This window comes from Sceloporus undulatus, unplaced genomic scaffold (assembly GCF_019175285.1).
Source record: "Sceloporus undulatus isolate JIND9_A2432 ecotype Alabama unplaced genomic scaffold, SceUnd_v1.1 scaffold_17, whole genome shotgun sequence".
NCBI lineage: Eukaryota > Metazoa > Chordata > Lepidosauria > Squamata > Phrynosomatidae > Sceloporus > Sceloporus undulatus.
The window spans coordinates 2,385,158-2,398,534 of NW_024802939.1; the positions used below are offsets into that span (position 1 = coordinate 2,385,158).

Sequence of the window (13,377 nt, forward strand, 5' to 3'; positions counted from 1 at the left end):
GATAACCAACACCTTGTACTGTTCCCGGAAGCTAATTGGGAGCCAGTGTAGATCTTTCAAGATAGGTGTTATATGGTCAAGTCTCGAAGACCAACCTGGCTGCCGCATTTTGCACTAGTTGAAGCTTCTGAACTTGGTACAAGGGTAGCCCCATGTAGAGTGCATTACAGAAATCAAGATGAGAGATTACCAGAGCATGTACTACGCCTGGTGGAATTTTGTTAAGTTCTTTGGCATCATTTTCTTTTGCTTCATCCTATAGATCCTTTGTCACAGATCAGACCAGACCTCTCCTTGGAAGCAAAGATGATCAAGTTAAGACTTTAGCCACATAATGAGAAGGCATGGATCACTAAAAAAACCCAATAATGCTAGGAAAGATAGAGCGTAGAAGAAAAAGAGGAAGACCACAGACAAGATGGATAGGCAAGTTATGGGCAAGGATATGCAGGACCTGGGCAAAGCGGAGGATAGGAATTCTTGGAGATGTCTTAACCACAGGGTCATGAGTTGAGGTCGACTCGAGGGCAACTAACAACAAACACAGTTGTGGGACTGGGGTAGATTATAATAGGATATAGAAAGATGCAAATTGTGATGCAAGCCCCTTTACCAGACATAAAAGTTAAACAAAGGAAAAATAGAAACAGCAGATTCTGATTATTTACTTCCTTTTGATGAAAGCAAAGCTTATTCTATAAGTGTGTTGTGTGTAAAAGTGTGCTTTAACAAATTACGGCAGAGCTGCTACTTAATACACATACTACAATTCCCAGAATTCCATAGCATCGAGCCATGGCAGTTAAAGAGGTGTCAGACTGGGTTATTTCTACAATGCCATACTCCATGTTAAATAGCATGGTAGCATCCTGTGGAGTCCTAGGGTTTGTAGGACTGAGGCACTAGAGTTTTCTGTCTTCAAATACCCCCTATGGCAAAATCCAGCATTTCACTGGATGTTGCTATGACAGCTAAAGTGGAATCACCACTATAACTGTGTACTATGAAAGGGCTTCTGGTATCTTCTGTCCTGGTTTAAAACTCTACCCACTACACTTACACCACACATTTGCCCTATGGCTGTGAAATGATCTCCCATCTTATCTGCATTATTCTGTCTGCTCCCTTGTTGTTTGCTTTCAAATTTGTTTCTGAGTTATAGTGACCCCCCCAAGGTGACTCTGTCATGGGATTTCTTGACAAGATTTGTTCGGAGAGGGTTTGCTTTTGCCTACTTCTAAGGCTGAGAGTTCTGGATGACCCTGGGTGACTCACCCAGTGGGTTTCCATGGCTGAGTGCGGATTTGAACTCTGGCCTCCAGTCATACTCCAACCACTGTACAACTCTGGCTCTTGTCCACACTCTAAAAAAAATTTAAAGCTCTTTTGGACAGCTTTTGCTATGTGTTGGGTAGTCTTCTGTTTCAGCACTTTTTTAAAGTTGGCCATTCATTTATTTTAAAATACATCCCACACACTGAACCTCAAAAAGGCATTTGTTCAGCATGCTACCCACACCCTTCAGTTATAAACTATACTGGGGAAAGATGGATGTGAAAGGAAAGGAAAAAACAAAGGAAAGTTTTGTCTGTCACTCAAACTCATAAGTTTTTAGTGAAAATGTTCTCAGAAGAAACATGTTTCTTAATTCTGAGTATGTGGAGAGGTGGTAGATTACAGCTGTCAAAATGAAAAGTCACTGTACATATACTGCCAAGAGGTTGCACTTGTATTAAAAATGGTATGGTCAAAAGTTTAAGTACAGTGGGCCCCTGATATACACTGGGGATTGGTTCCAGGAGCCTGCATGGATCCCCAATATGGTGTCTATTGTCTAAAATGGGAAAAATCAAGGTTTGCTTTTGGAATTTATATTATTTTTGAATATTTTCAAGCTGTGGATGTTTGAATCCATGGATAAAAAAAATCTGTATGGAGGGTTGACTGTATTTGTCAAAATTAAGTCATGACCTGGAGAAAGTAAAAATGAGGAGAATCTTTTGTGATGGCAAGTAAAGGAGAAGGAGCATAAATGGGAAAATGAGACAGCAGAGAGGAACAGAATGTCTGTACTGTATTCTCTGGCAATGAAGCTGAGGATAGCTTCTGGAGGAAGCAGGCAGGGGGAGTAGGTGTTTGGTGAGAAATTATGTATTGAGGCCTTGATCTGTGTAGGAGATGTTTTTTAAAGACCTGCTGCCTAATTTTGTGGTGAGATTGCATTTGGTCAGAGGTGAGAAAAATACTTTGCACATGCATAGATGCACTGTCTTAATTTTGAAATTTCACATTGTGGCTTTATTGACTTTGGGTTTGTGTGCTGTGTGCCTTCAAAGTCATTTCTGACTTATTGTGGACCTTATCATAGGGATTTCTTGGCAAGATTTGTTCAGAGGAGGTTTGCCATTGCCTTCCCCTGAGGCTAAGATTAGTCCATAATTGTTTATCTTAAAATCCCTCAACTGTAAAATATGATCAATGTTTTGGAAATGGGAGAAGTGATTTAACTGTAGTCATGCCTTTGTACTCTGTGGCTTTTCTCAGTTCTATGTCATCTAGCACCATTTCCATGCATGCACATCTACTTTCCAATTAAACATTTTCTTCTTGATTTATTCTGGATCTGCCATCATCTCAAATTCACAATATTAAACGCTGTCCTTAGTTCCAGCCACTCATGTATGGGAATATGTCTATTGATGCTTAAGTGTTTCTGTCACCAAAAAGACACTTAGAAAAAAAGTGCTCCTGCTTAAAGTCTTGCACTATGCTTCTAAGAACTGTGTGCATTGAAGTGCAACACTGACCACAGGGCGACCAGATGTCCTCCTTTTTCAGGACATGCCCTACATTTCAGTCTTCTGTCCAGGAGGAATTCCAGTATGTCCTCCTTATTGAGCATGACTGAGAAGCATGAATTTATATTTATATTAGTGTTTTTGGCTTTTATTTTGTAATATCCTCTATTTTTCTTGAATGTCTTACATTTTATGGTGCCTTGTCCTCCTTTGTGGTTAGAACATCTTGTCATGCTGGTGTCAGAAATCATAAACAGCTTAGGATCCTTTGTACCTAATCTACCATATCCAATGTGTATATTGAATGCACAGGGGCCTTACCCCCCAGGTTTATTCTCTTTCATTAAAGAGCTTCGGAGTTTGTTTAAAGAAAGCGAATTTCTCAAAGTTCACTGAATTAAGCCAGTTCCTAAATGCACACACATTACCTGACAGGTGGAAAAATCTCTTACTGTTGAACTGAGCTCACTGTTGGTGGCATCTTTTAAAAGAAAAAAGAAATCTTATTGACCATTTGTAATTTATAAAATATAAAAACACAGACCAAAATGTAAATATTCTGTGACTGTGGTTCACTGACATCTAGCTAATTTAGGCTGCAACCCTGAACTCACCTATCGATAAGTAAGTCCTCCTAAATGTAATGCGAATTTATTCCAAATAAAACTGATAAAATTGAGCTGCAAGGTGAAGGAACTGTGATTTAATACCATATTAGTGGTCCAGGCCTGAGCCTAATGAAGTTTTTAAACTGGTGTAGCAGCCAGGGGATGCCTCTTTCTTTTCTGTGTGCCTTCCCTCCGGTGGCGTTGGCTGCATCCGCACTGCAGAAATACTCCAGCTCAACACCACTTTAACTGCCTATGACTCAACGCTATGGGATTCTGGGGACTGTAGTTTTGCAAGATATTTTGCCTTCTCTATCAGAGAGCTCTGGTGCCACCACAAACTCCAAATCCCAAAGGTCCATAGCATTGAGCCATCAACAGTTAAAGTGGAGTCAAGCCATGGCTCAGTGCAATCTCAGCTATCTCCAGTGCCTGGTGTTTTTAGTTTGTTGTGGCACCAGAGCTCTCTGATTTAGGTCTAAAACACACTGCAGAAATAATCCATTTTGAGACCACTTTAGCTGCCCTGGCTCAGTGCTAGGGAACCCTGGGAACTATAGTTTTGTGAGACATTTAGCTTTATCTTTCAGAGAGCTCTGGTACCACAGTAAATTACAGTTCCCAGAATTCCCTAGCACTGAGCCAGGGCAGTTAAAGCAGTCTCAAAGTGGATTATTTCTGCATCGTATTTTGGACCAGAGAAGGCTAAATGTCTCACCTAATTACAGTCCTGAGAATCCCATAACATTGAGCCATGGACAGTTAAAGTGGAGCCAAACCATGGTGCAATGCTATGGAACCCTGGGAATTGTAGTTTGTAATGGCACCATAGCTAAACTAAATGTCACACAAAACTACAGTCCCCAGGAAATTCCCTAGCATTGAGCCATGGGCAGTTAAAGTGGTCTCAAACTGGATTATTTCTGCAGTGTGTTTTGGACCTCTCTGTCAGAGAGCTCTGATGCCCCTGCAAACTCCAGACCCCAGGATTCCACAACACTGAGCCATGGCTTGACTCCACTGTCAGGGCTCCATGCTATGGAATCCTGGGATTTGTAGTTTGTGGTGGCACCAGAGAGCTCTCTGACAGATGGTCTCGCAGAACTACCAGTCCCCAGAATCCCATAACATTGAGCCATGGGGAGTTAAAGCGGTCTGGAAGTGGATTGTTCCTGCAGTGTGGATGAGGAGGAGCTGAAAACAAAGCCCTCCCCTCCAAAACTCCTTGCCAACTCCTTTGGCTGGAGCTGGGGCCACGTGGGGGCGCCCCAGGGAGGGAGCAAAGCCACCTGGCATCCAGCCACCCCTGGGGGTCTCCCTTCCTTCTGTTTCCCGCCCTCCTTTCCCTCCTTCCCTCTTTCCCTCCTTCCTGCGACTCTGCGGCTGCTGGCCAGAGGGAGCTGCCTGCCTCTCGCGATAAGCTTTGCAGAGGAGCTGCTGCTGCTGCTGTAGCTGCTGCTGGTCTTGGTGCATTTGGAGCCCAGGAGGAGGGAAAGCAGAAGGTGACCCACGAGACCTTGCATTTTGGGGTCCTGAGCAATGTCCTGAGCCATTCAGAGGAGGAAGGATGGAAAGAAGGGGGTCCTGAGTCGAGGGAGTCACTTGCCACCATTGCCCATCAACCCTTGGATTTGCATCTGGCACTTAGCTTAGGAGCAAGGTAGGTTTCCCTTGTGTGTTTTCTTACTGTGGAACTTTTGACAAAGCAGCTGGCAGGGATGCAGGATGGAAGGGCAGGGTTTGGGGGGACTGTTTTTGGAGAGGAGGGAGGCATGCATGCATGCACTTGATGGTCCTTGAGGTCTCCTCTGTGACTTTTGTGGTTCTGTGTGGAAACAGACTGGGTGACCTTGGGTCAGTCACACTCTCTCAGCCTCAGGATGGTCTCTGAAGAAGCTGGCCATGAAGACCCTGGGATAGGGTCTTGAGGGTGGGGTGGGGTATGTGTAGCTTCAAGCATCTTTGACTTATGGGGTGAACCTATTTATTTATTTTGAGTATTTATACACCCCGCTCTTCAGCCACATAGGCTCTTGGAGCAGCTTACCTTTTTTTTTAATTAGACATTTCCCTGCGCTTACAATCTAAAAAGACATGACACAAAAGGATAAGGGAATGGTGGTGGGGAAGGGATCAAGTTCATTGGTTCGTCTGTCCCTCTGGGGCCATTACCATCACAAGGTTTTCTTGGATAGTTTCTTCAGATGGGTTTTGTGCCAGGGCCATCCTCTGAGGTTGAGAGAGAGTGACTTGCCCAAGGTCATGTGTGTGTGTTGTATGCCTTTAAGTCATTTCTGAGTTATGGTGACCCTAAGGCAACTCGTGTCACTGTTTTCTTGGAAAGCTTCTTCAAAGGGGTTTGTACCATGAGCATCCTCTGTGGCTGAGAGAGTGTGACTCACCCAAGGTCACCTAGTGGGCTCCATGACCAAGCAGGGATTCAAACCCTGATCTCCAGAGTCATAGTCCAGTGCTCAAACCACTACACAATGCTGTCTCTCAGGTTCCCCTTAGGATCGCCATAAGTATGAAAGGCACACAGCAACGACAACAAAATGGAAAGCTATGGTGTCGGGTTTCAACACTCAGCTTTAAAAGCTGCCCTTGCCAGCTCCTAAACTGTGCTAAAACTGAAATCATCCTTTTCTGAAACTGCCTTGCATTCCTAGCGGTGCTGTCTGAAAGTTGCTCATTTAATTCTTTTGACAGTGGAATGAATTCCTTTGCACTGGGACAATGGGCTTTTAAAACATCTTTCTTGCCCAGCATGGATTATAAATGTTATGTGTCCTAAGGAATGAGAATGCAGTGTTTTTTTAGAAGTGGGGGCTACTGTTAAAATCAGCTTTGGTAGAAACAAGAGAACTCTATGAAATGTACGGGGCTGCCATAGGTCGACCGGCGACCTGAAAGCACATACGCGCACAGAAACAGTGTACAAAAGATCTAGCATGTGATGATGTTTCTCTGGCACAGTGTTGTTTTAATCTCCAAGGGGATAGCTTTGTTAGTCTGCCTTTAGGTATCACAGACGCTGTGACTATTATGTGTTTGCCCTTCCAGATAACTAGAACATGTTCTAAAGAAAAGTTCAATATTGATATTGATTTTCTTTAGTTAAATTGCTAGAGTGGTGCATAGATACAGATAAACATGCTCTTCAGTTGATTTTGACAAAGAACAAGTTAAGAATACATATTAGCTTTAAAATGCACTATATATAAAACTTAAAAGAGAGTTTTTAGTTTGAAATTATGAAGTAGGATCCTTGAAGCTGAAACTGGAGTGTTGATGTTTTAATTTCATCTGGTCTATAAGAGTGAAAGTCAAATAGTATTCTAACAAAGAGATCACATATTTGAAAACAGACTCCATTGATTTCAGAAATCCTTATAAGTAAAAAAAAATTGGAGTTGGTTTTTGAAAAGGTGAATATAGAAAAAGTATGAAATAGTGGATGTTCTTTCTGTTGTGGTGCATTTGCTTAATTTCTAATTTGCACTATAGCAAGGGCAAGAATCTCACAGCTCTCCAGGTATTTTTAAAGCATTCCCCAGCATTGACTATGCTGTTTAGTAATGCTGGGACTTGCAGTCCCAATGTTTGGAAGGCTGCAGGATTTCCACCCCTCACACTATGGAGAATGCTTTCTTGGAAACAGTTTTTAAACAAAATAGTTTGCTGGTACTGTTAGTTGTACCACCTGCTGAAGTGATTTTGAGAGGATAAGTTTACTGATTCCTAAAGTTATAGAAGAACTTCCAGGTTCTGAGACATCTGCTTGTTGGGGAGGCAAACAGCAGGAAAGCTAATTGTACTGTATTTTTAAATTGTAAGTTGCTTTGAGTTCCAGATTTGGGGGGAAAGCTGGATATTTGTTGTTGGTGGTGTTGTTGTTATACAGGTTCAACAGTATTAGGTTGGCTGACAGAAATGCCAGTGAGGAACTGGATTAAATGGGCCTATAGCTTGAAAAAGTTATTGTTTTGGCCTATGACTCCCAGAACCCCCTAGCCATTGTCGCCTCTAGTTAGAAAGTTCTGCAAGTGAGCAAACAGAAATCTTTTTTATATGTAATGGGAACTCCTAGTTAGCAAGGAGCTCCCACGGTACGAATCTGACTTTCATACGTGATTTTCACAGATGTTGAGCACATGTGCATAATTTAGACTGTATGCCTTTGGCTGGGCAGGCTCGTTTTTTGTTGCTTTACTTGTAAAGCGCCACATACGTCGATGGCGCTACATTAATAACAGTGACATCAGCAATAATATACCTGTGGCCTACCTTGGAAATTGTGTTCAGTGAAGAAAATTCTTAATGCAAGTGGGCCTGTATTTTTTTTTAATCTGCATGCACATCTGGAAAGTACCTGTTGATTAAAATATCTGAATAGTAAAGTTTTGTCATGCGCACAAGAATACATCTGCTTTTTAGAAAAATTGACTGATAGTGGCCAGAGAAGCAGTGAGTTGTTTTCTTCTTCTCTGTGTTGCACCACCTTTCTCATTAACCAAAAGCTAACTCTTCCCTGAAGCCAATCCCCACTCCCCACTAAAATTAAGTTGAAGACTATGTAACTATATTTCCCCCCTTTCATCTCTTTCCCTCCTGACTTGAACTATCTATTTTTAGACAGTAGGCTCTTTGGAAGCAAGGACCTGTCTTCCTCTTCATCCTAGCTTATGAAACACTCTGGAGAGTAGGGTAGTAGAAGTGTAGCTGCACATGATATGCTGTGAAAAAATAAGTTATTTTCATCTCTCACCAGTGGCCCCAAAGTTTGCAGCTATCAATCATAATCTAGTGTGCCTACAATGGCAGTCTCCTCTCTCCTGTTCTTCTAGGACAGAAGGTTGATGTTTATAGCACACAAGGAAGTCCCCTGAGAGACATGAACAATGTACTGTATACAGGGAACCTTCAAGTTCAGCAGACTTTTTAGATGATCTCACCTGTTTTATAGACAATTTTTAAAAATTAAACAGAAGGAAAACAGGGTGGTCAAGCAAACCCTAGCACACTTACTATTCCTATCTGTTCCAATCCCTTGGGGATTTGCATCTCGCTGTAAATAGCAAGACCATTGTATGCTACGTTACGTGGCTGCCTCGTGATGGCAGTTGACACAGACTGAAAGATGTGAGAACACAGAATATTGTCATGAGGGTACAAGACAAACTTCAATTCATCTTATCTTTTCTTAGTCACTTCTTGGCCCACATAATAGAGATCAGTTTTTAAAACACCCTTAAAATTGTGAGTTGTGGGTTATATTCTGACTAAAACAAAAACTATTGTATTGTATTGGGGAGCATTAATATGCCTCATGTCCTAAGGAATGTTTTTATATGCAGAATCAAGCACAGTTCCACACAGAATTTAAAAAACACACACACAAGTTAAAATAAAAGCAAAAACGATGAAAATGTACACTTTTTGTATTGTGGGTCATTTCTTGACCCAGTAAATTCCAGAGTCCCTCGGCTGGAAAGATCATGAATGAGCACTGTTCTCCCTCTTCCTCCTTTCACATGCAGGATTTAATTAATGGCTTCCTATTCTAATCAAGTCAGTTTGCCAGTTCAGAATAAATTAAGCTCTGCATATGTTTGAGGGTAGGATAGGAGCTGGCATAGAAGCACAGCACTTGTTTACCATCCTTTAAACCAGCTTTTCCCAAGTTTCAGTCTCCGGTAGCGTTTTGAACTGTAACTCCTGTCATTCCTGCTCATTGGTCACGCTGGCTGCAGGAATCACATAGGTCCAAAATACAACTGCCCTGGCTTAATGCTAGGGAATCCTGGGAACTGTAGTTTTATGAGACATTTAGCCTTCTCTGTCAGAGAGCTCTGGTGCCACAATAAACTACAGTTGCCAGAATTCCCTAGCATTGTGCCAGGGCAGTTAAAACAGTCTCAAACTGGATTATTTCTGCAGTGTGTTTGGATTATAGTCCAACAGCATTGGGTGCCCAAGGCTATGGGATGGTACATGAGTCTAAAAACCATGGTTCTGGAGGATTCTCTGAATATGAGCATTGTGCATTCTTTCATTTTTGTGTGACCTGGGATTCAACTTTAACTATTTAGAAAGCCCATTTCATTTTCTGCACCTTATAGCACCAGTAGGAAAAACTAAAAATGTACTACTGGTGTTGCCCAAGGACTTGTAATTCCTTCCCATTCTTTCCATAGCTGTATGTTTTCCCCATAACTGCTGGTCTAGCAGAGCCCCTGTAAAGTCTACCAACTTCCAGTTCCTTATCTTCCTTCCTCCGATCTTCCAATACTTCTTGAGATTCCATATTTACATAGATGGGTGGCTGCAAGAGAGAGGACCCTTTCCATGGCTCATCCTGTCTTTTCCGTCCTTGGGAAGGTTCACTTTCTGTTACTGATGTTAGCACTAAAGCATCATGCTAAAACCTTCTTAGCTCTCTCCTTAGCTTTTAATTAATACTAGGTTTTTATAATCTTTAGGTTCTGCTGGCTATAATTAGTGCTGGAATCTTCTCCATTTGCTTTTCAGTTTTGGTGCTATCTTAATGTGTTTGAATAAAGCGTACTCTGTTAGTTAAAAATATAAGGATACTTGGTAAATGCAAAGGTAGGGTAAATACTTCTTAAACATTACTGTAAAATTTTAATCTTGAAAGCAGCATAAATGCAGAATCAAGCATTATATTCCAGTCTATTTAATTTGCATGTTTCTGTGCTCAGAATTAGAGTTCTTAGTTTATCTAGTGTTAGGAAGGAGGTGTCAAGTGGGATGCACATAACTGTGCTTCCAGTAGTAAAAATATGATGACAGAATGTTCTTGGTTATGTGTAAAGATACCATATGTCACTTCTTATGGTTATCAATATGTATAATGTGTATTTTATTCACTTAGATCAGAAATGTACAGAAAAAACTTTTGCAAATTATAGACCTTATTACAGTTGAAAGTTGCTGTTTCACTCCACCTAGATACTTTTTTGTTAGAACATATGATAATATCTAAAGCCCCACTTTTTAATCTAGCGCCACATTGGTCAATAAGTAGTTTAATAAGTGTTCTGAAGAATTCAGTGATCAAGGCCCTCTTTATTTACGTGGATATACACTTGTCCCTCCACATTTGCGGATTTGATTTTTGCGGATTTGATTATTCACTGATTTTATTAATATGTTCTCTCTAGGAATATCTAGGTCCTCCAGCGCAACTTTATGGTCAACTTTAAACAAAAGTTGCACTGAAGGACGTAGAGAGAACACTCCATTAGGCATTTGTAGCTCTTCCAGCACTGTCTGGCAGATGATGACCAGAGAGTTGCACTGGAGGACCTAGAAATTCCTAGAGAGGTGCTCTCTCAGGTAAAAACATAGTGTTTTTGTTATTTACGGTTTTTCCACAATGACGGGGGTCATTTGCCCTAATCCCAGCAAATGTGGAGGGATGAGTGTATTACCATTGTTTAACTATATCATCATAGTATTATCTCAATAGTAGACAAAAGATAATGTTTATGAAGCATTCTGATAACAGTGGAGGTGAATAAGGCTGTTTGGCATAAAGTTATAAGGAGCTTAATAAGAAATTTGGCTATTTTTTTTAAAAAAAAAGATGCTGTGCTAAAGGAAAATGATAAGATAATTCACTTAGAATCATAGAATCGTAGAGTTGAAAGAGACCACAAGGGCTATCCAGTCCAACCCCCTGCCATGCAGGAAATCCAAATCAAAGCATCCCTGACAGATGGCCATCCAGCCTCTGTTTAAAGACCTCCAAGGAAGGAGACTCTATCACCCTCCGAGGGAGTGCATTCCACTGTCGAACAGCCCTTACTGTCAGGAAGTTCCTCCTAATGTTCAGGTGGAATCTCTTTTCCTGTAGCTTGCATCCATTGTTCCGGGTCCTGTTCCCTGGAGCAGCAGAAAACAAGCTTGTTCCCTCTTCAATGACATCCTTTCAAATATTTAAACAGGGTGATCATATCACCTCTTAACCTTCTTTTCTCCGGGCTAAACATCCCCAGCTCCCTAAGTCGTTCCTCATAGGGCATGGTTTCCAGACCCTTCACTATTTTTGTCGCCCTCCTTTGGACACGCTCCAGTTTCTCAATGTCCTTTCTGAATTGTGGCGCCCAGAACTGGACACAATATTCTAGGTGGGGCCTGACCAGAGCAGAATACAGTGGCACTATTACTTCTTTTGATCTAGACACTATACTTCTATTGATGCAGCCTAAAATAGCATTGGCCTTTTTAGCTGCCGCATCACACTGTTCACTCATGTTCAACTTGTGGTCTACTTAAATGACTTTAATAGTCATGACTAATTTGTCTGTAGTTTAAAGCAAGATTAGGAAGAAAGACAGTATTAAATTTGGCATTTCCTCCTAGTTTCACCCTTGCATTTAAAATTCTTAATTTCTTGCTTGGCACACAAGCTGAATTCAATCCTGTAAGTGGAAGTGGACATATTTTGGACTCATAAAAAATCAATGTACAGTAACTCATTGAAAAAGGTGACAATGCTTGGTAAAGTGGAAGTTGGCAGTAGGAAAAGCAGAAGAGTGCATTACAGATGGAGTGATTCAAAAAAGGAAAGCATGACCGTGTGTTTGTAAGACATAAGCAGGGCTGTTGATGATGGAATTCTTGGAGGAGTCTCATAAGTAAAAGTCAACTTGATAGTAAATAATTACAAATATACGGGTCACTACTTTAAATTTAAAACCTATGAATTATAACATACAAAAATATATCCCCAAAGCCTTCACTCCATTGTTCTTGTTGCAAAATGAAATTGGCATATAGAAATTCAAATATTGAAACTTAATACTCACTTTTATCATGGGTATTATGTGACTTTTCCGTGCACATCTGTTCTCAAATTATAATACATAGTGAGAATGAATTATTACTATCAATTATCTTTAAAACATTTTTTCCTTAATATATTAAGTTTTGTGGGTCTTTCTTGTGAAACACTGCCCCCCCCCCAGGTTACTATTACAAAGAAGGTTCTGTATCACAAATGTGAGGTTTTGAATTTGCGCATTAAGAAATTTGAAGCATATATATCACACTACATTAGAAGATTCATACATAGGAAGATATTCCTGAGATGCCCTACATTAGCCATTTCGGACTTTAATACCAATACCAACATAGTGTGGTCAGTACTAACATCCTGAATAGGGCTTAGAAACTAGCAGTCAGCCATTAGAGTTTATTCTGTTCATGACAGAATTTGCCCCCATCTGTCCATACCCAGGCAGCTGTATAGAGAGATAGTTAAATTTTCAATGATAATCCCAGATAAAGTATATTGTAACAGAGCTTGGAAATGCTATTCTTTGACTGTGTCCCAAGTACCCACAAGGAGCATGGCCCTGTAAAAATTGACTTTTCCAAGTTTTGCTTTACATTTATCAAACTGGAAAATACCATGCTATGGTTGACAGTGGCTACACTCCTTGCTGTCTACAGGCAGATATTTCTGTCCTAATAGTTAATTGTTGGAAAAAAGCACCAGTGCCATCCAGGGGAAATGGTCCAAAGTTCAAAACTGAGTAGGATTGTGATTGTCTGAAACTGGAAAACCATTTACTCCAGAATTGAGATTCCCCATATATTAATCTGTGGCTAGTAAAAATTGTTCCAGACTATGACAGTGGTAGGACATATTTTTAAAAACTATGTGTAGGCATAAAAACTTTTTCACGGCATGAAAGCTACGAACATCAATGCCAAAACGAACAAGTTGGTCTTCAAGGTGCTTCAGGGTGACCTGTCATGCTTAAATTAATTTAAGTGTGATGTTACCTCAAATTCACACTAGCAGATCTGTAAAAATAGAAAGGAGACATGAACTGTCTCCTAGTATGTCTATGTTGCCTTTCATAATGCCTTGAATTCAATTAGCAGTATTGCTTTATACAAGCCCTTTTCTTACACTTTCCTGTTTTGTAATACTCCAA

At 40.7% G+C, this 13,377-nt stretch overlaps 2 protein-coding genes across 4 annotated transcripts in view; one reads left to right on the forward strand and one right to left on the reverse strand.

Moving 5' to 3' along the window:
• Window positions 1–8,485, reverse strand: part of LOC121917417 (protein IMPACT-like) — a 98,397-nt gene extending 89,912 nt beyond the window's left edge. The window contains exons 1-2 of the mRNA XM_042443365.1: window positions 8,435–8,485; window positions 7,694–7,778 (exon numbers count right to left, since the gene is read on the reverse strand). Of these exons, the coding sequence (XP_042299299.1) occupies window positions 7,694–7,778; window positions 8,435–8,470 (121 nt within the window). The 5' untranslated portion in view covers window positions 8,471–8,485. The remainder of the gene's footprint in view (window positions 1–7,693; window positions 7,779–8,434) is intronic.
• LOC121917415 (oxysterol-binding protein-related protein 1-like) overlaps window positions 1–13,377 on the forward strand; it is a 102,487-nt gene that overhangs the window by 54,576 nt on the left and 34,534 nt on the right. The window lies entirely within an intron of this gene.